We start from the raw sequence: 21,156 nt of genomic DNA, 5'->3' as shown, positions 1-21,156 counted from the left end.
CCACGTGGGGGAAGGGTGAAGAGTGCTGAATGTAGACTAGAGACTGAACACAATGGCCACTCAACACTTTTATTGCAAAGCACAACACCTAATTAGAGAGAGAGAACAAAAGGTAATACCCTGCCACAGTGACGGTGGGGGGTGCCGGAGCGGGGGTGGGGGGGGTGGGAGATGGGATTGGGGGGTGGGAGCGATGCTAGATTTATTGGTGGTGGCGAATGGGCACTGGTGAAGAGATGGGTTCTTGAACTTTGTATGAGGGAAACATGAGCGCGAACATGTATAAATCTGTAACTGTACCCTCACTGTGACTCACTAATAAATAAATTTTAAAAAATTTATCAACATGTTAAGAAAAACATAAAAGGAGCAAAAATTACAGTGATAAATATACTTTACTTTAAAGATAAAAAAATAAATAATGAGAGTAAAAAGACATCCTATACACTAGGAAAAGATATTTGTTCACCATTCATCTGACAAACGGTAAATACATCAGCTATTATGAAACACTTCTAAAACTTAGCAATAAATAAAAACCTAATAAAAAATGCGAAGAAGTGATGAACAGAAACTTTCTTGAAGAAGATATATTTATGGCCAACTGCTAAATGAAATATGCTCTGCATTACTGTCATCAGATAAATGCAAATTAAAACAACATTGAGATAAAACAACACTAAGAAATGATAATTAAAACAACAATGAGATAAAACAACAACAAGATTGGCCCACACTACAAGTAACAAAAATAAGTCTTGGCATGCATTTGTGGGAAAGTGAACTAGGGGAATGTCAACTGGTTCAACCTTTTGAGAAAATATTATGGATACTTCTGGAACAAACTAAGAATTGACCTTCCTTTCTTGGCATCTACCAAGTTCCCTTCTTGGCATCTACCCCAAAGAACAAAATGTCTATTCAGAAGATACTTAACAATAGCAAAAATCTGGAAATGACCCAGGGGTCAAAAAACAGATGACAGTATAATAAATCATAATATGTATACACAATGGAATATTATATGTCCATTAGAAAAATGCACACAATTTGTTGCTACATGGGTAGATTTGGACAGTGTCAAGGTGAGTGAACTTAGTCAAAAGAACAAGGATATATAATAACACTCTCACTTTGGGGATATAAAGAAATACAGTAGGGAAATAACAAACTTCCCGAGGTGACAAAACCTGAGAAGTAGTCCACAGAACTAAAGTTACTATGGGGGATGCAAGCTATAGTAGGTTGGGGTGGGGGCACACTGGGATAATAATGGAGGGAAGAGACACTCTGGTGAAGAGTCATATTTAATGAAACCATGCCATTAAAATATTATAAGTAATAGTGCCTAAAATTTAAAAAATTTAAAACCAAGAATAAAACAGGTTAAATCTAGTTGTGACTACATAGAACGAACTCTTGGGATGTTAAGACAAATAATGCATGATTTCATTTATGTGTAGGATATTAAAAATATTAGTCTTTAATATTATAGCTAGTAACATTGGTATTAAAGGATTTGTATTTATTGGTACTGGTTTTGATGCACATAATTACTGCTCCCATCATAGCAATTATTTAAAATCATAGACAAGTATTCAGATTTGTGGTTACTAGGAGTGGAGGAGAGGTAGAGGGCCAGGAATAAAAGGGTCAAAAGGTATAAACTTCCAGATGAAGATAAATAAGTACTAGAATGGAATTTATTTGCTTGGATAAGAAGAAAATCAACCAAGTTAGAAAGTTTGCAATTTTAAGTCAACACATAAAGTAAAAGTTCACTTTTGTGGGGCTGGAGCGATAGCACAGTGGGTAGGGTGTTTGCTTTGCATGCTGCCGACCTGGGTTCGATCCCCAGGATCCCATATGGTTCTCCAAGCACTGCCAGAACTAATTCCTGAGTGTAAAGTCAGGAGCAACCGCTGAGTATTGCTGGGTGTGACTCAAAGAGAAAAGAAAATTACAAAAAAAAAAAAAAAACAGTTTCATTTTGCTTTTTTTCCATGATGTTTACATGGAAGAAAGGTAAAGTGAGTAAGCGAGACCGACAAGTGTCGGGAAGAGCAAGGGACTTTTCAGGGAGCTATGGGCTTCTTGATTTCAATGCCCATATCCCAGCCTGAATATACATGCACCCTCCAAGGGCACCAAACTCCATAGGGAGCTGGACAAGCTGATGCTGGCTGTCAGGGCAAGGACAGAATGGAGGGGTGGCTTAGGGGTCGAGGAATTCAATAAAGCAATCTGATTCTCTATGGAAAAGAAGGTGGTTTGCTTTAGCTTATTGTGGACTCTGGGGGAAACACTGCAGTTTTCTCTCTCTTCTAGTAAGTAGGTACTGAGCTGTCCTCAGAGCCTAAGCATCTGGGTGTTGGTGCTGTAGGTATAGTGGGCTGACGGTGTGGCAGTGAAATAAGAATTGCACAGAGTGACAATATTTTGTATATTTTTGTGAGTGGCATCACAGAGGAAAGCTGAGTCGCCCTAGAAACTGAGGACCTGAATCAATCCAGGGAACACTAAAGTGAGTAGTGGCCAGCTGATAAGCCGTGGAAACAGCCTTCAGGAATGGGGGATTGATGGTCTCACAGGATGATCCTGGAGAGGGGCCTCTTGGGATGGATTCTCTGTGGTCTGCTGGTGTGTTTGTAAAGGGAAGTATGGTCAGAGACCAACACTCAGCAAAAGCAGAAATATCTGAGCAACTGCAGTCTAATCAGACACACAAGGTCTGTACAATGAGCAGCCCAGACCCAGAAGTGATGCGTTTTCCTTTCTACTCACCAGTCACAGAAATTGGTATTTCTCTAACCCACAAGTCAAGAGTTAGAAGAGAGCTGGTATTTTTATAGTTCTGTCTAGGATAGGGCTATGGGGACAGTGGCACATGTCATTTTTTTCTGTCAAGTTCAAGTGTCATGGCTCCCATGTGGTCAGTGCCATGCAGACTCCTGCCTTGGGAAGCCACATCAGGGAGTGTCCCACAGAGATGGGAGCTGTGGGGCTCAGACAATTCCCAGGCACCTGGTGTGCTGGCTGACTGGAGTCCACTTCCTCATCTATTAGACATGCATGCCTCCCTTTCCACCTGTGGAACGGGGCAGATAGCCTTTGAATTGAAGCTGAGGTATCCTACATCAGGAAAAGGTTTCACACATTTTGCTATCTTCTCCTTGTAAAAATTTCTTGAGATAAACACCACTCCTGATGCTGGCTAAAAGCCTTAGAGGCATAGACATCATTTCCTTCATCTGTGCTGAACAGCTATTACAGGCCCGGGCCTGGTAGGTTCTCAGGAAATGGTTGCAGAAGGCGTGCTGAATGTGGGAATGTCTTTAATATAAACATGTATTAAAAGGATATTCCGTGGACATTCCTGGGTCTTGGAAATTGTGCCTTTAAAGTAAACACAGGCTGAGGAGATGGATCAAAAGGCTAGACCACATCTTTGCATACAGGAGATTCAGGTTCCATGCTTGGCACCAAATGTTCCCCTGCACATGGCTGGTAATGACCCCTGAGCTGGGAATAGCCCTCACACTGCCAGATAAGCCACACTCACCCTGGGTGCCAGAGCGCAGCACATGGCATAAGTAAGCCACCATAAGGAAGCTCCCCAGCACAGACTGCCACCTGGGACAGACTGGGCGGGTATTTACAGTCTGCACTATTCAAGACAGCAAAGGCAAGTCACGATATTTAGACCCATTCAACAGTCAAATTTGGACTTCTGAATGCCACATGAAGCTGAACGAAGATTGAGATGGTAAAAATCAAACTGACACCAGCTAAAATGACACCCAGAGGCCCTTTGTTGCAGGTTTGTGCAAGACTCACTGTCCTCCTGACACACAGCCCCAGCCCTGGCATCATTGCCAGCCTGGCCCTGCTGTGCTTGGACCTCTCCTTTCTACAGCTGCCAATTTCTCTCCACTTTTTAAAGCACAGCTTCCTTTGTCCTCTCAGACAATGCAAAGACATGCTGCTTACTTGCCCCTCCCTCTTTCTTTCTTCCTTCCTTCCTTCCTTCCTTCCTTCCTTCCTTCCTTCCTTCCTTCCTTCCTTCCTTCCTTCCTTCCTTTCTTTCTTTCTTTCTTTCTTTCTTTCTTTCTTTCTTTCTTTCTTTCTTTCTTTCTTTCTTTCTTTCTTTCCCTCATTCTTTCTTGCTCTCTCTTTCTCTTCTTAATCTGGATGGCAGTGGTCTGCACACTGAGAGAGATAAAAGGTTCAAGTTTGAATTTGTTGTATTGGATCAGGCTTGGGTGGCACCAACAAATCTCTGAGTCAGGACTCCTCATAACTGCCCAAACATGCAGAAGGAAAACCATCTACACTCCTCTGTTCTCTGCAGCACCATTGACAATAGCCAAAATGTGGAAACACCCCAAGTGTTGAGAACAGATGACTGGAGGAAGAAATGATGGCACATCTACAGAATGGAATACTGTGCAGCCATTAGGAAAAGTTAAGTAATAAAATTTGCTTATACAAATATGTACATGGGGAGTTTCATGCTAAGTCAGAGGGAGAGAAAGACAAACATAGACTGTTCACACTCATTTGCAGACTATAAAAAAAAAAGGTAGTATCACTGTAGCACTGTCATCTGGTTGCTCAACGATGTGCTCAAGTGGGCACCAGTAATGTCTTCATTGTGAGACTTGTTGTTACTGTTTTTGGCATACCAAATACAGCATGGGTAGTATGAGAATAATACCAAAAAACAGTAGAAAAGAGGGCCAGGAAGGCTGATCCAGGTAGGAAGCTTACCATAAGTTGTGGACAAGTGTAGTTAGGACAGAGAAGTGCCCACTATGCCAACGATCATTGGAAATGATCACTTTGGACAAATGTTGAGAGATGAAAGGAAGTAAATGATATGTATGTTACTATTTAAGTCACAGTATTGCAAACCATAGTACCTAAAAGGAAAATGAAGGGGGAGGCGGAGAGAGAGAGACAGAGAGACAGAGAGAGACAGAGACAGAGAGACAGAGACAGAGAGAGACAGAGAGACAGAGAGAGATAGAGAAGGAAAAAAGTGTCTGCTAACTGGGACATTCATCATTCAGAAGGTAGGAAATGTACACTGATAGAATGATGGGTGTTAGAACATTGTATGACTGAAACCCAATCATGAACAGCTTTGTAATTGTGTATCTCACAGTGATTCAATTATTTAAAAGAAAAAAGAAAAAAATGTACATGCCCTGGATAAATAGCTAGTGATCAATAATATAGTATCATGGAAAAAAGTGTCAAGGAGGCAGATTGGCTGGCGAGAGGGTCCCAGAGGACACTGGTGAGGAGAGATGACACTGGTAGTAGGATGGTGTTGGAGCACGGGATGCCCTAAACTCAAGGTAAATCGTGGTGCCTTGATTTACCTTGTTGTGTATAGCAAGCTAAATCATGGTGCCTTGATATTTAAGACATTTTTCATGTAAAAATTATTTTAAAAAGAGAGTACAGAGTGTGGTCTACAATTAACCTTTTAAAATCCCTTTTAGAGTTATTAAAAATGGACCAAAAGTTCAAATGATAGCTGGTTTTCTCATATTTTGATGTAAAATCTGTTGGTAAGCACTTGATGACTACATATCTGTAGATTCAAAGCTTTGAATCCTATATGACCCAGGATGTAGATAGCAGGATTTCATTTTAGAATATTGCTTTAGAAACTCAGCAGCATGCTGGGGCCAACAGAAGACACTGAGGCTGGGGACCCTTCAGGAGACAAGCTCACAGACAGGCAGTCACACTCTGACCTGTATGATAAAGAAATACAAGTACCAACTGGTTTGTGTATGGGAGCGGTCACTGCAGCCCCCAGCACTGCTGGGTCTGATTACCAAATAATCCATCTCTCACTGTCAGGCCAGGAACCCCCAGGGGTAACCTGAAAGCATGAGCAATGCTTGGGGGCCTCCTGCCACACAACTCATATATATAAGCATGTAGGTTAATCAGTACATACAGTTGACACAAATGAAGGGGAAAAAAGGAAACCTGACAAATTCTCAGTCCCGAGCACAGAATGTGACCCACGAAGACGTCTGTGTGATCCCAGCAAGCAAGCAAGCAGCTTTGCGACCTTGCTCACTGCCTGTGCTGAGAGCCTGGCCATCACCTGGGGGAACGAGGCTAGTTCTGAGTCCCCAGGTCTCTGCTCCCAGTGCACAGCTCCGGACAAAGTGGCAGAGATGGTGACTGGCCCTGCACCTCATCCAACGCTTCTAAAGGAGCTGCTCCCTCCTGGGCATGCTCAGGGCCCACCTGGTTTTGTCTGTACCATGCTGGCATGTCCACATAGCTTAGGGATTCTGAGTCTTTCACTTGGTTTCTAAAGTTAGGATGGTCTTGACACTGCCTTTTCTTCTGGCTTGTTTACTGGACCACACTTGGCACTGCTCAGGGCTTACTCTTAGCTCTGTGCTAGGGATCACTCCTTATGGGACTTGAGGGACCACACTGGGTGGCAGAATTTGAACCCGGGTCAGCTGCATGCAAAGCAGGCACCTAACCCCTGCACTTACTCCCCAGCCCTTAATCCTGACTTCCTCAGGTATGTGTGAGAGCTAAGTTCAGGATCAGAGAATGATCACTCATAAAATAATACCTGTCAATAGCCTAATCATTACTAGCAGGACACCCCAATCTATGAGAGAGAGTGAGAATGGAGTAGCTGTGCATCTGCAGGTTCCCTGTGCACTGGGACCATACCCCGCGAGCCACACAGCCTGTGTCCTTGTCCTGAGGGACTCCAACTGTTGGAACCACAAATCCCATCACCTCCAGAAGCCAGGAAGGGTTTCAGCATACAGTAGAAGAATGGATGGAAGCAGAAATGGAGGCCTAGAAGGTAAGTGCTCTGCCCCAGGGCTAACCAAAGCAATCATTTTAAACACTCTGCTGGCAAATGTAGAGAGAAGCATAGAGAAAAAGCATGCTAATAGTTCGATGCCTCTGGGTGTGACAACACCTTCCAGGCCCAACCTCAGGCTCAGACTCTGTCCCTCCAGGCCCGGCATCAACATGTGGGTGAGGGGGTGCTTAGCAGCTGGGATGTGGCAGAGTCCTTCCCTGTCTTCAGGAGCTTGTAGGGGGTATGCTGGGGCAGGAGGTATGCTGAAATCCGGCCCCGATGCAAGGGCAGCTTCCTAGGGTCACTAGGACAGCATGCTGCCTAGCCACCCTCACCTCACCCCTCCTGTGTCCCCCACACCACTACATAGTGTCCCTTCCTCACCTTTCTCAGTCTTGCAGCTCCGGTGCCTGAACGGATGGCATCCAGCAAGGCCTGCCGGGCATCTGCGGGGTTGTTGAGGGGCCCTGAGGGAGCCCGGGGGGCTGGAGGGAGTGGAGGTGGTGGCGGGTGGTGGAGGTGGACGCCAAGATCTTCCTGTCCATGAGCTTCTGCCCCTGCTGTGGACAGGGAGGCATCACGGAGGCTCTGGAGCTCCTCAGAGGCAGAAGACGACACCTAGCAGAGAGACAACAAAGTGATCGTGTACCCCAGGCCTTGGTGCCCAGCCAGCCTCCATTCTAGGGAGACCGTGGAGTAGTTTGCTTGACCGAAGTTGACAGCACACCTTGACTTGGCATGAGCGCATACCCCAAGAGCATGTGCCACTCTGATTCAGGGCTACTTGGGGTGCATGCCGAGCCACAGGGGGAGCACCGGCTTCTCTCTTAGCTTGGTGCATGGAAGCAGAAGCCGGAGTGCTGCCCCTGATATGAGTCTACACTGGCTCCTGAGAGGCAACGTCACGCCAGAGGAGGGCACAATGCTCACTCACTTCCTCCTCTGAGCTTTGAAGCCATGGGTGGGGCCTGGGGCCTGGGGCCTGAACAATGCTCCATGCCAGGTGCACAAGCAGGGGGCAGAGAAGTTGGGGTGCTTGGGTCTCTCTGGACAGCTCATATGGGGGCTTATCATCCACTTAAAGGTGGAGGGTTGCCTGAATTCACAGCACTGGATCAAGGGGTAGGGGGCTAACGTGCCCCACCTCTTACCTTGCGTAGGCTGCAGGAGCCCCTGTGGCCTCGGATGGCTGCCATCAGAGCTGAGTGCTCACTCTTGGACTCAGTGTACAATGGTTTCTTTGGCTTTCCCTCTGAGGCGTGCTCTGCAGTCTAGAATATTAAGCACCCAGGCATGTCATTCAGAAGACGGAGAGATATCGTCAGGTAGCACACAAACAACACTGGAACTTAGCAGTTCAACTATACACGTTCAACTGCATAGGCCCTATCTGAGGGAAGACTAAAGGTTCTGTGAAGGCCATAATTTATGAAATCAAGCTTCACGTGTATGGAGTAACATTGACAATGGTCTCTCTCTGGCCCAGCACGGGCCTCCTCCTAAGACTGAGTGACTTCCTGCTTCTCTTGCATCTAGAGTCAGAAGTGGGTGAGGAACCCGGCTCCCCACTGTTGGAGGATAACCCTCACCATACTCTCTTGACCTCACTGTGCCTGCTGCTCATTTGCAAGAGTAAGAAAACACTTCCAATCCTGCCCTGGCGTGAGTGGTGAGGAAAGATGCCATTTGCAGTGTGTGCTGAGTGTCCGGAGGCTGCTGTGCTCACACTTCCCGAGTCTGTATTGGACTCTCTGTGGCGACATCGTTCCCTGACAAGCACTAAAACATCAGTGACTGTTCTTTAGTGGTGCCACTCAAATACCCCACGGGCAGTGAGACAAGGCCCGTGTTCAAAGGAAACCTGCAGAGATGTGAATGCTATCCTAGAATCTCGGTCTCTGCTGCCCCTCAGCCCTCGGGAGTAGGAGAAGGAGCCCCTCCCTGCATGACAGTCAGGGCTCACCTTGCGCAGCCTGTCCTTCCCTTCTCCTGAGTGGATGGCTTCCATCAGGGCGCTGTGCAGTGAAGTATCTTTGGGGACCGGCCTCTGGACAACAGGTTTGAATTTTTTCTTTGGCCCAAAGATGCCTGATGTCAAAGCGTCATCAGTTTCTTGTATGTCTGTACATGGCATGCTAGGTTTTCTCTCCTGTTGGAGGGTCTCTTGCCTGCTGAGGCCATTGATGTTAAATGCTGCTGGAGACCGAGGAGGCTCACTGGAGATGGGGATCTGTCTGGAGTTGTTCATTAGGCCCCTGCCAAGAGTCTGGTCATCTGAGGGAGGTGGTGCAGGATTCTGACTATCTGGCAAGTGCTTGAGATCAGACTCTGAGGAAACCTGATGGGTCCTTGTATGGGGCTTTCCACTGGGGCTCTGTCCCACAGAAACATGGTCCTTCTGGAAACATGTGGGTGACTGGACAAAGGATCTTCTGTGGGTGCCAGAGGGACTGTCTTGAGTAGGCAGCTTTCCATGCAGATTCCTAGATTGCTCTCTGTGACGCGTTCCAAACATCAGCTCTTCCCCATTGGTGCTGGGAAGGTGGTTGTGGGGTGACCTTGCGTCATCTTTATGTGCATGTGTGAGTGTCTCCTGATGTGCTCTGGGGGTGGTAATGTTATTGACTTTGGGAGGCTGCCCCATAAGCTCAGGCGCTCTGTCTTCACAGGTCTTCTGGGTATCATCATGCTTCCTTACCACCTGAGTGGGGGTTTTGGGCGGTCCTATACGCTTGGCAATAGCAGAGGCCACATACTGACTGGATGTCCTTCTCTGAGGCTTGGAAAAGGAGAATTCAGAGACATTAGCTGCTGGGGCTCTCCCGTGGCCAGAGGCTCTCACAGGTGGCTGGCTTCTGTTATCCTCCACGGCTTTCCCGTTTTCCTGCTGGCCAGGCTGCTGCTCAGGCACCATCACTCTGGGGTCAGGGGAGATGGGATCTGCTCTAGGGGTTCTCTCTGCCATGTTTGGGGTGGTCGCTGGGCTTCTCTTGGCCACGCTCTCTGTGCACCTACCTGAGTGCTTTTCCACAGAGTTCAACCTCCAGAATTCTTTGACTTTCCCAACGGGCTGAGTTTCTTCTGTCAGAGTCAGAAATTCTAGGGCCGTGGTCTTGTCCCTGTTGGCATGGGGACTCACCAGGTTCCCCAATTCATCGATCTTGATGGCACCCGTTGTAAGGGATACTCCTCTATCGTAGCACTTCATGTCTGACTTTGGAGGGATGATTTTATACGTTGTGAGACCATATTTGAGCCCATAACTTCCCCCTGGGTTTTGGTTCTGTTGGTACCAGGCTGGTGGTGCTGAGGCTCTGTTCTCATTGCCTCCATCTTTTTCCTGTATGGACCGTGAAGTCCCTCTGTCCAGGCCCTGCTGCTTCCCATAGTTTGATTCCTGGTCTTGCTCTTTTGTCTTCAGACTGTGTGTGTGGAGCATGGAAGCAGCCACTGCTGTGTGCTCCACTTTGGATGGCTTCACATCTTTACAGGTGCTGGGTAAGGGCAGCTTGATCTCCTTTCCCAAGTGGTGGGAGGAGGCAGATGAGTCCTGCACTTCTGCATTCTTCCTACCTGCTTGCACTTGTTGATTCTGCTCCATCTGGTCTGGAGACCGGGGTGCTCTCCTGGACATGCCACCTGCGTCAGAGGAACCAGCATTGTTGTTGCTGTTGGAGAGCATCCCTGACTCCACAGGGTCATCGAGAACTTCCCCTATGAATGTGACTGGGATGACGTCTGCGTCACTGTTGGGTATTCCACCCTCCTGAGCACCTCGGCCAGGCACATCACTTATAGAGTTGGTCAGGGAACTGCTGTCTGTTTCATAATACTCTTGTCTTTTTTCTGCAAAATGTGCAAACACAGGTGACAGGTTGACAACACTTGTAATCTAAAGTAGTGCCCTGACTTTAATTTCCCTGGGTAATGGAAAGTTATTTTGTGAAATTTATATATAATTTAGAGTATTATTTCAGTTTGTAATTTATACACAACCAGGGCACATTTAACTCCAAGTTGTAATCACTGGTGGACTCTATGCCAGTCCATGATGTTTCTAAGCTGAGGCTCCTGGGGTCAGGCTCCTGTCACTCTCCTCCACTCAAAACACAGGTGTCTGTGTTTTGAAGTCCTGAAAACACTATCTCAACATGGAATAGTGAGGGACTTGGGGGTATGAAGTTCACCTTGCTCTGGTGTATCAGGCAGCTGACTGAGTCTGGAGCATCTTTCTGAAAACTGGCCCTACAAGGTGTAGCAAGTCAGGAAGAGCAAAAGGAAGCAGGCCCACTGGTTTGCATGGACTGTTCAGAACAGGCTATCAAAATGTCATTCCAGAAACCCTATAAGCCTGCACATTTGCTCTCTGACCCAGCTTGCTCCACACTGAATCATGGTCCCCTCTGCAGACCTTCCTCTGGGTAATGCAGGGCCTGGTAGGGACACATGACCTCCAAGTACACCGCTAAGCAGCTAATATTGGCGTGCAGAGGGGTTCCTCCCACTTCTCACCTTCCAGGTCCTCATCAAGTTCTGCCAGAGCCTTCTGGAATTGTTCATTGAAAAACTGCTCTCCATAATCATTTGAGGCTATAGTGCCTTTTTCACTTCTAGAAGACAGGAAGAATGTTAATTTCTTTTTTTTTTCTTTACTTAACGGACTATTTACAAATATCCAAGGAAGTAAAACTTGTATTTAAATTCATGCAGTTCCACTGTCACTGGGTCACTGCTGTCCTTTGGGCTACTGTGACACATCTGGTGCTTTATATGCATATGTAGGTTCATGAAACATGAAGTTTATGTTTATATGTGAGTGAATGGCAGGCATAAGGTGTGTGAATTATGTGGTGCACGATGTATGTGGAGTGTATGACATGTGCTGGATGCACCTTGTATGTGGTATTACAGTATGTGGATGGGTAGAGTATGATGATGAGTGTCCTGTGTATAGTGTATGCACTGCAGCACATGTGCAGTAGGGAACATGGTAGGTGAAGCTTGTGGTATATGGTATGAGCATGTGCTTATCTGTGGTATGTGTATTGTGGGAGTGTGGAATATGTGCTTAAGTGTGATGTGTATCTGTGTGGAATGTGACTGTAGAACAAGCTCATGTGTGAATGTGGTGTGTGGAAAATATATATATATATTATGTGGAGATTAAGACAGAGACAAAGAATCTGCCTGAGGTTGCAAAGGCTGCAAATTCTGATGACTAGTCAAAGTCTCGGAGGATGGTCTACACCTGATTTGCAGAGCACAATTACAAGACCAATCATATGGGGTCAGTAAGATGTCAACCTGCCTGGACAGGACAGCTGGATTTGGCCTTACTTGCATCACTGGGACAATACCATCCATGTAGCAAAAGCATTTGAAAACTGTCTTTGAAAGGGCTCTGTTTTCTTGCTGTGATTGGCATGCTGCAATTTATCTGTAGTGAAAGTCGAGAGCTTTCTCTATTGATTATTGAAATTGAGGACCAACTTCCAACACTGCTAATCAAACCTAGATAATGATGCGTGCAAGATACTTTGCAAATCATCACTTAAGTAGCAAAGCTTGTTTTTAAACAAATGGGTCTTTCTTCGTTGATCACTGTCTTTTGGAGAACTAGGAAGTGACTGCTAGATTTGTCTCAGCTAATGTTCTTTGACAAGCCAGACAAAGGGGGTTGGCTAGAGATGTACATGCAAGCACATCAATTAATAAGGAATGGAGTCACAAAACAGTCTTTCCTATTTTTTTGCTTTGAGCTTTAATTATGAGAATACATTTTACTAAAGTATTTTTGTTTCTTTCACTGAACGTGATAGCTTAAATAATTTTTAAAAACATTAAATTAAGTATGACAGAGAAAAAGGCATATTTTATACAAAATAGTATTTTCAATACAAAACATTACTTTTTTTTGTTCTTGTGTTAAGATGTTTGAAGCTAGCTTGAATAGAATTATATATATGCCCTTTAATTTCAGATTATTTGCCTTACTACAAAGTATGCAAGATCACATTACAATATTAGTAAAGACTATTAGGAAGATTTAAAAACTAAATTGAATGGGAGGGATGCTGGGTTTATTTGTGGTGGAGAATGGGCACTGGTGAAGGGGTGGGTTCTCAAACTTTGTATGAGGGAAACATGAGCACAAAAATGTATAAATCTATAACTGTACCCTCACGGTGATTCACTAATTAAAAAATAAATAAATTAAAAAGAAGACAAGGGCTGGAGTGATAGCACAGCGGGTAGGGCGTTTGCCGTGCACATGGCCGACCCGGGTTCGAATCCCAGCATCCCATATGGTCCCCTGAGCACCACCGCCAGGGGTAATTCCTGAGCGCATGAGCCAGGAATGACCCCTGTGCATTGCCGGGTGTGAACCCCCCAAGAAAAATAAAATAAAAAAATAAAAAAAGACAATTGGGGCTTAAATAAGTATGTAAAACATAATGGTACCGAGCATAATATGTGTCAGCTGTTATTACAGTCATTATAATTAGAAAAAAAAACTAAATTGAGTAAAATGTTCCATTGATGCTATAATTTTATAAATGTTAATCTAGAAAAATCAGTCACCCCACACTCATGAAAATGCAAGGAACCTGACACACACTAGTTTTAACTGCAAATCAATATGGAAGTACACACCAAGAAATTAAATATGCTTTTAACTTTGTAATAAATTTGGTTCATTATGCTGTTCTCTATTAATTTATCCTAAGGAAATAACCCTGTAGAGGGATAAATACAAGCATAACACTGTTTAGTGTTTTAATGAAAACATTTCTGAAATATTGGCAATCCAGAGTTGCCTAAATCACTGCATGTCAATTTCAATGGGCACTTAAGTGAGTGAATATGAGCATGAGTACTGTGTAGAAATATAGACCAATGCTTAAGCCAGCATGTATTAAAAGAAGAGACTTAAAAATGAAAACAGGATTATCGTGAGGATGTAAAAACAACATGCCTCTTACGAACCAGTGTGACCCAGAAATAGAGAAAACCACTACTATGATTTGTCGCAACTGGAACATTTAAGGGGAATATTTTATACTTTTAAAAAGAGAATTATTTTCATACAAATCAGCTTGAGTGAGAAAATAACTTTTTAGAATACCTTTAAAAAGAACCCTTCAGGGGGCTGGAGAGAGTATTTGCTCTGCACATGGCTGGCCTGGGTTTGATCCCCAGCCCCCGACATGGTCTCCCGAGGCCACCGGGAGTGTTTCTTAAGCACAGAGTTAGGAGTAAGCCCTGAGCACTGCTGGATACGGACCCCCCAAGATCAAACAAGTAAAAAAAGAAAAGATCCCTTGAGTCCTCTATGCACTTTGGGAAAAGTAGCTTAATATTTGTTAAAGCATGCATACTACGGTGTATTATTTACTTTTTTAATTTTGGTACCAAGCACCAATGAGCCTACTGTGTGACTATTAGTCTGACATTCATAAAGGCAGCATGGTATGGTGACAAAGCCTCTATGAGTGATCGCCCTCTTCTCTTTTCTGTCAGGATGGGTCAGGGTCACCACTGCCAAGCATCCAAAGACAGACGCCAGCACTTCCAAGCTGTCCTGGACCTCTGCGGGCAGGTCCTCTTGCTAAAGTGTGGAAACCATCCAATTACCTACACATGCCCGTCCTGGTTCCTCTGACTTCTTAAACTTTGCAAGTTGGCCCCAGAAACTGAAACAGAGATCTAAGTTCTGCAGACGGGCTCCCGTTCCTGGCTTGGCTGTACCACTCTATGGAACCAAGTGAACTGATCAGGGCTGGGGAGAGAGAGCAGATAGGTGACAGGAGCCACCAGTCTAGAGGGAGGGAGAGGCCAGTAGCCAGCAGCCTCACTCCTTGACTGAGGCTTCTTCTCAGGCACCAAGTCCCTGCATCACTAAGATGGTCATGGATGCAGGTGATATTGTAGCCCACCCAGACGGACAGCTCTTCCCGCTGTGGTTGCTCTGGACCTAGCCTTCCTCAGGAACACACTGTCCAGTGAAAAACAAAGTCACTGGAAATCATTTGTTTTGCTCTCCTGTATAAAATTTCCAGAGAAAGAGATGTAATGAAAATGGCTTTTCCTTTATAACCACCCCATCTACCTGTCCTCAAAGGGTCACTCAACAATTCTTCTTTAAAAAAATGGTTTTATGAAGGGATTTTGGAACACTGGTGTTTGGTGTAGTGCTCGGCAACCACAAGACTTAACACAATGAGAGCAGCAGCAGCAGCAGCAACACTGTGTGAGCTTTGGCCTGGGTCTGGAGGCAGCCCCTGAATGCTGAACTGGGAAACTTGGAGGCCCCAGACTCTTCTGAGTTTAAAGTAAATGTGCCCGGATGCTTCCCCCCTCCTCAACATGGACCTGAGTCTTCACTTAGGATTCTTATTGGCAGTTCATGCTGAAGTCAGGCCAGAACAAAAAGAAATAATAGATATAGTTTAATGCTGAGCCATACCAGCGGCATTGTCTCTCATGGAGTGAGACAACTGTCCCACGGGACCCTGGGAGTTGTGGTCCCTACTCTGCTGAGGCCACAGCAGGCTCCGGTCTCATACCCGACACTCACTGACAGCTTTAGAAAACCACAAACTGATAAGCTGGGGCAGTGTCTGGATAATCATGCCTTGTGCTCTTATTTCTTTCATATGAGAAAGAGACTGGGAAAATTCTCACCCATTCCGACAAAGTAGTCATTCTTTTTTTGAAGTTGGCTGCAAGAGTTTCTCTAAGAAATTCACCCAATGACTGAATTATGGAAAGAAAAATGTCTAAAGGAAAAAAATGTTCATTTGATGTACTAGTTCACTTTTCTAGTGACAAGCAAACAAACTCACATTTCAAAAAAATGGTGAACAAAACACCTGTCAAACTACAACAAAACTTAAGTATGCGCCTGTCAAGCAGGCAGGGAGAAAAACTGGGGACATTGGTGAAGTTGACACTGGTCATGCAATCTGTAGTGGAATATTGTATGAAAAGGCCATGAATAACTTTGTGAAGCATGGTGCATAAATTAAAAAAATCTAATTTTTTTTGGTAAAACAAAGGGATGGAGCATTTAAATAAAGCGCCCAAAGTAACAAAAAGATTTGAAAAATAAAATGCAAATGCCTGGGAAAATATAGTAGGTAATAGTTCTCATTTCTTTGACAAATGTTTCTTCTTTTTACAAAGTATATGAATTCCAGAATAACATTGTCCTATTAATAGAAAGGTGTTAATTACATAGGAGTCATGTATGTCTTTTAAAAAATTACAATTGTGGGGGCTGGAGTGATAGCACAGCGGGTAGGGCGTTTGCCTTGCACGCGGCCAACCCGGGTTCTAATCCCAGCATCCCATATGGTCCCCTGAGCACCGCCAGGGGGAATTCCTGAGTGAAGAGCCAGGAGTAACCCCTGTGCATCGCCGGGTGTGACCCAAAAAACAAACAAACAAAAAAAAAATTACAATTGCATTTTTAAAAGGTGAGATTAATTCTAATTGGGCATTTTTATTTTATTAAACCTTATTTAGTATGCTTTATTTAACCTAATATTTAATCCAAATTATTAATTTCATGTGTAATTAATATGAAACTCTTTTTTTGGGGGGGTACCAAATTCTGTGCATATGCTGCACTTATAGAACTTCTCAATTTGGCCCAACTTCTTGGCAATTACTTGGTAGCTAAAGATGTCTAGTAACTCTTGAGAATCATGAAAAACAAGTTATCCAAGATCTCCAGTTTTTTATTTTATCTGGCATGTTATAAGCTCTCCCTGGTCCGCATCCCTCAGTCCCTGGCAACTAGCCACAGATTTTCTTCTACACTTTTCTATGAGTTGGATATTTCCTTTTGTTTTTATTCCACATGTGTGATGCCATATAGCATGTATCTTCCTCTATCCAGATGACCTCATTTTGGTCTAAAGCCTTGAAATTCTATCCATGTTGCAAATGGCAGGCTTATTTTCCTGATATTAGAATAATACTCTATTACATACAAAACTTTTTATTGGTACTTTAGTTAACTGGTTTATTGGTACTTAGTTGCTCCCATTTCTGGATTACTGCAAATAAGGCTGCATCAAATGATTTCTAAATACACCTTTGTAAATGGGGCTACAAAGTTCCATATGTCTAGAGAGTGTTAAATTCTTCTAAATGCTCCTATGGTCACAGTGCTTCTGAACACTAAATTTAAGGTCTTAGATTTTATAAAAAAAACAGTTCTTTGCCTCAGTGGTAGGGAACTGTTCATGAGGCCTTTCATGAGGCCGACCTGTGTTTGATTCTTCCGCCCCTCTCAGAGAGCCTGGCAAGCTACCGTGAGTATTGCGCCTGCACGGTAGAGCCTGGCAAGCTATCTGTGTCATATTGTATATGCCAAAAACAGTAACAACAAGTCTCACAATGAGAGACGTTACTGGTGCCCACTCGAACAAATTGATGAGCAACGGGATGACAGTGACAGTGACAGATTCTATAAAATGTTTCAAATGCTCCGAAAGGCAGACAAATTTCGGTCACAAAATCCCTAGACTCTCAAAAGTTAGTGGGAGTCCAGCCCCTTCCCCAGAGTTCACCCTGACTGTGCCATCAGTGCCACCTCACCCCCGGCCCCAGGTCCACAAAGAGTCTACCCTGACTTGTGCCATCAGCCCCCCACCCAGAGAGTCTACCCTGACCTCTGCCATCAGACTCCTCCACCCCCAAGAGTCCACCCTGACTGCCATCAGCACCACCAACCCCACCCCCCAGGTCCCCAGAGAGTCTACCCTGACCCGTGCCATCAGCCCCCCACCCAGAGAGACCACCCTGACCTCTGCCATCAGACTCCACCCCTAAGAGTCTACCCTGACTGTGCCATCAGCCTCACTCCCTGCAGCTACTGAGCCATTATTTCTGCAGGCAGGGACACAGGCTGTCACCTCTAGCCATCACACCCCACTCACTGACAACCGGGAAATCAGACAGAACCTTAGAGATGACCAGGTGGAGGGGAAAGAAGATGGTCAGCAACATGGGGAGGCCTCCTCTACCTCTGTCGAAGCAATGCATGTGACTTTTTGAGGCTTTTCACATAATTTCAGAGTGGTCCCATTAAAAGTATAGAGCCTAAAACCCACTTCCTAAATGTCTCATCTATTCCTCACATTTCCATAGGGTTAAGATACACAATAATCTTGATATACAGATTACTTTGATTCAAGGGTTTAGAAATAAAGCTACTTTTACCATAACTCTCCCTTAAATTAATAGGAGAAATCAGTTCTCTCTCTCTCTCTCTCTCTCTCTCTCTCTCTCTCTCTCTCTCTCTCTCTCTCTCACACACACACCCCTAAAACAAAGAAAATTAAAGAAGAAGTTGGTAGTCAGACACAGGAATTACCCAACAAATAAAATTTCTACTTTTATATCAGACAATATTAAGTAATATCACCACCACCATCAGTAGCTACCATTTTTTGGAAGTTTTGCAATCACTGGCAGTAAAGGCAGTAATGGTGTATCTCATTTATATGACAATGAAGCTGAAAGAAGAGATAAAATCTCTGCCCAAGGGCATGTATCACTGGCAAAGTGCACATGTGACCTAAGGCAAGTATGGCTAAAAACTTTTTTTTTTTTTTTTTACTGTGGGCATTTATTTCTTTAATTATAAGGAATATGGACTAGGTCATATATAAGAGAAAAAATTATATTTATAAGAAGCTCTTCAAGCAAATGCTGTCATAAGTGCCATTAAGGGTAGAACTATGCATGTGGAGATTAACTTTAAGCATTTCCAGAAGGAGGGGTTTTCACTATGTGGGCATTTCTGTTGCACACATAATCTTGGGCTGAATTATTTCCTCTCCATCCCTGTCTCTTTCTGCTTTCCTCCATTTCCCTCTCCTTCCCTTTCCTTTTCAGGATTGAGCCAGGGCCTGACATATGCAAGACAAGTACTCTATTAAGACACATCCCCAGCCCCTGAATTATTTCATAAGAAACTTATTTGCTGGTTGTAATGAGTTTAAAGGAAGATTCTAGGAATTTGATATTCTACTTACTGTGCCAAGTTTGAGTTGAGGGCATTAAACATTTGACAATGAAAAATTATAATTGCACCCAATCAAATGACTTGACAGAAAACATCATTTTCAGATCATAGCATACAATGTATTACAATAATTGCCAATCACTCACACTTGCTGCTTTTACAAGACCAATATTTACTCTGAGATTCTCCCATTTAAGAACTTGGCCCCATGGGCATTCAGTGGAGGCCATCCAAAGCTGCCTGTGATGGAGCAGTGACTCTGGCGGCAAACATGGTCTCGAAGCACAAGCCCTGGCACCGAAAATAGGCCCTTGGCTCTTGTGCTGAAGAACTTATCACACATTATAGCTTATGATGGAGGAATTCCAGCAGCTGGGGGCTGCCTGACAGTTTCTCATGAGATAGGTGACAGGAGTTCTTGAGGAAAGAGCGTTATCTCCAAGTTGTCAAAATAGAACCTTAGGAAACATTAGTTCTTAGAGAGGCTACATAGTTTTTAACGACTTCAAGTGCAAAAAGGAGAAAAGCTCCAACCAAATTAGGATAAACTTTTTAGGCTTGCAGATATTACACAAAGGTCTTACATGGTTCACAATAGTATAGAGTCATGGGAACCAAGTTGAATACCATGACCAATTCTTATCTAACATGGCCCCTAATGTTTGCAAACTGAGCTTGTCTGAAGCCCCTAGGCGGGCTTTATATCTGTTCAGAGTCCACTCCTATTTAGAGAGATACAATTTTCCAGTCACAGCAAAGAGCAATATCTGCTGTGCCTGAACCTCAAAGTGCTGGCTGGTATTCAAGGAGGCGAGAGAGGGCTGTTAAGGCCAAGCTCTGGATCCTGGCTGCTTCTCAAGCAGGAAAATAGCCCTCTGGGAACACAAAGAGTTTCTTGGGATTAGCTGCGCAAGGTATCAGACTCACACGGGGAATGAAGAAGGTTACCAGTGGCATCATCCATTCAAGTTGCTCCTAAACAATGTTGGTCTTCACAAAAAATACTCCTCAGAGGCATGATGAGACATTCTACAGGTTGGCTGAATGAGGTATGCCAGGTTATTGTTCATTCTGTTCATTCTCCATGAGAATACCAAATGTTAGAAAATGCTGCCTCTCATTACTCTCTCAATTATTCCTACTGTTTTCTGAACACATGGGAAGCTCAGGCTGTGTCCAGATTCAGGTTTATGTACAAGTGGCCAAGGTGAAGTGCAGCCTCTGTGAGTTGCGCTGGGGTCTACTCTACTGTACTGGTTTCATTCTGGCTTGTTAGCTTCTCAGCATCGGTCCTCATCTTATTAAACTGGGCCCCTGGTTACTCTGGTCACAGATCAACGGGGCCTGCCACAGATTGCCTGTGTTTTGCAGACCTGATGTCTGGTCAACCTGTACTTGTCAGCCCTACACCCTGGTCTAACGTCACAATGTCCCTCCAGCCTTCATAAACTCTGGGCTGGGGTTATTACCATCCTATGTCATGGGCAGGACCATGGAACAACCACTGGGGAGCACTATGACCAGGAGGGGGTGTGTTCTCTGTCCAAACGAGGGAGGTGTGTGAGTGTATGAGATAAGTGTGGCCGCACTGGAGAGTGCTCACATGAGACAGCACCCCCAGCAGGGTCATGTAGCACCCAGCGAAGGGCACTAAAGGGAGAGGCTGTCCCCGGGGGCACAGGTTTCTTTGTGACAAAATCTGTAGGAGAGTTCACCACTCCACTGAGAAAAACATTCTACTAACAGATTGCAATTATAACTTCCCAAATGTACCTGTGATGAGATATTGTCAAGAGTTTCAGCACAGGAAATATCTGAGCAATGCACATATATCCGCAAGAGAGGAGGAAGCAGGACCGAGGCATGCTCATTCAGTGTCACGTGATCTGGAGCCAGATCATGCAGAGGCGTGCTGCGGTTGACTTGGAAAATCTGAACAGGTTGCTAATCTTTAAACTTCGAAGATTTCACATCAAAATCTAGATTTTTGGCTTCCCTTCAAAACTCAGCCACTCTGAGTCTGTTAGCTCTGAGCGTCACAGGTAGATGAAGGCTAAGGTTCTCTCTGGAGAGAACAGTGTGCTCGGAGGCACCAGGGTTTAGAAGCCTCCTCTCACGACAGGCCCAGCCTATAGGGAACTCAAAAACGTACTGAAAATCAAATATTTGCAAACTGGCATGTGACAGACTGTGGAAATCTCTGAGTATTTGTGCCTGTGGATATAACTTCTATGTAAAAAATCAACTTAAG

At 44.5% G+C, this 21,156-nt stretch overlaps 1 protein-coding gene across 2 annotated transcripts in view; it reads right to left on the bottom strand.

Annotated features, from left to right (window-relative positions):
- The window catches only part of COBL (cordon-bleu WH2 repeat protein), a 287,608-nt gene that overhangs the window by 18,090 nt on the left and 248,362 nt on the right, over positions 1 to 21,156 (bottom strand). For both annotated transcript variants that reach the window (XM_055126472.1, XM_055126473.1), the window contains 4 exons: positions 11,378 to 11,475; positions 8,829 to 10,711; positions 8,017 to 8,136; positions 7,250 to 7,483 (listed from right to left, as the gene is read on the bottom strand). In XM_055126472.1, coding sequence (XP_054982447.1) covers positions 7,250 to 7,483; positions 8,017 to 8,136; positions 8,829 to 10,711; positions 11,378 to 11,475 — 2,335 coding nt within the window. The remainder of the gene's footprint in view (positions 1 to 7,249; positions 7,484 to 8,016; positions 8,137 to 8,828; positions 10,712 to 11,377; positions 11,476 to 21,156) is intronic.

This window comes from Sorex araneus, chromosome 2 (assembly GCF_027595985.1).
Source record: "Sorex araneus isolate mSorAra2 chromosome 2, mSorAra2.pri, whole genome shotgun sequence".
NCBI classification, from domain to species: domain Eukaryota; kingdom Metazoa; phylum Chordata; class Mammalia; order Eulipotyphla; family Soricidae; genus Sorex; species Sorex araneus.
Note: the sequence above shows the minus strand (reverse complement) of the source record. Positions and strands in the feature narration are given on the sequence as shown.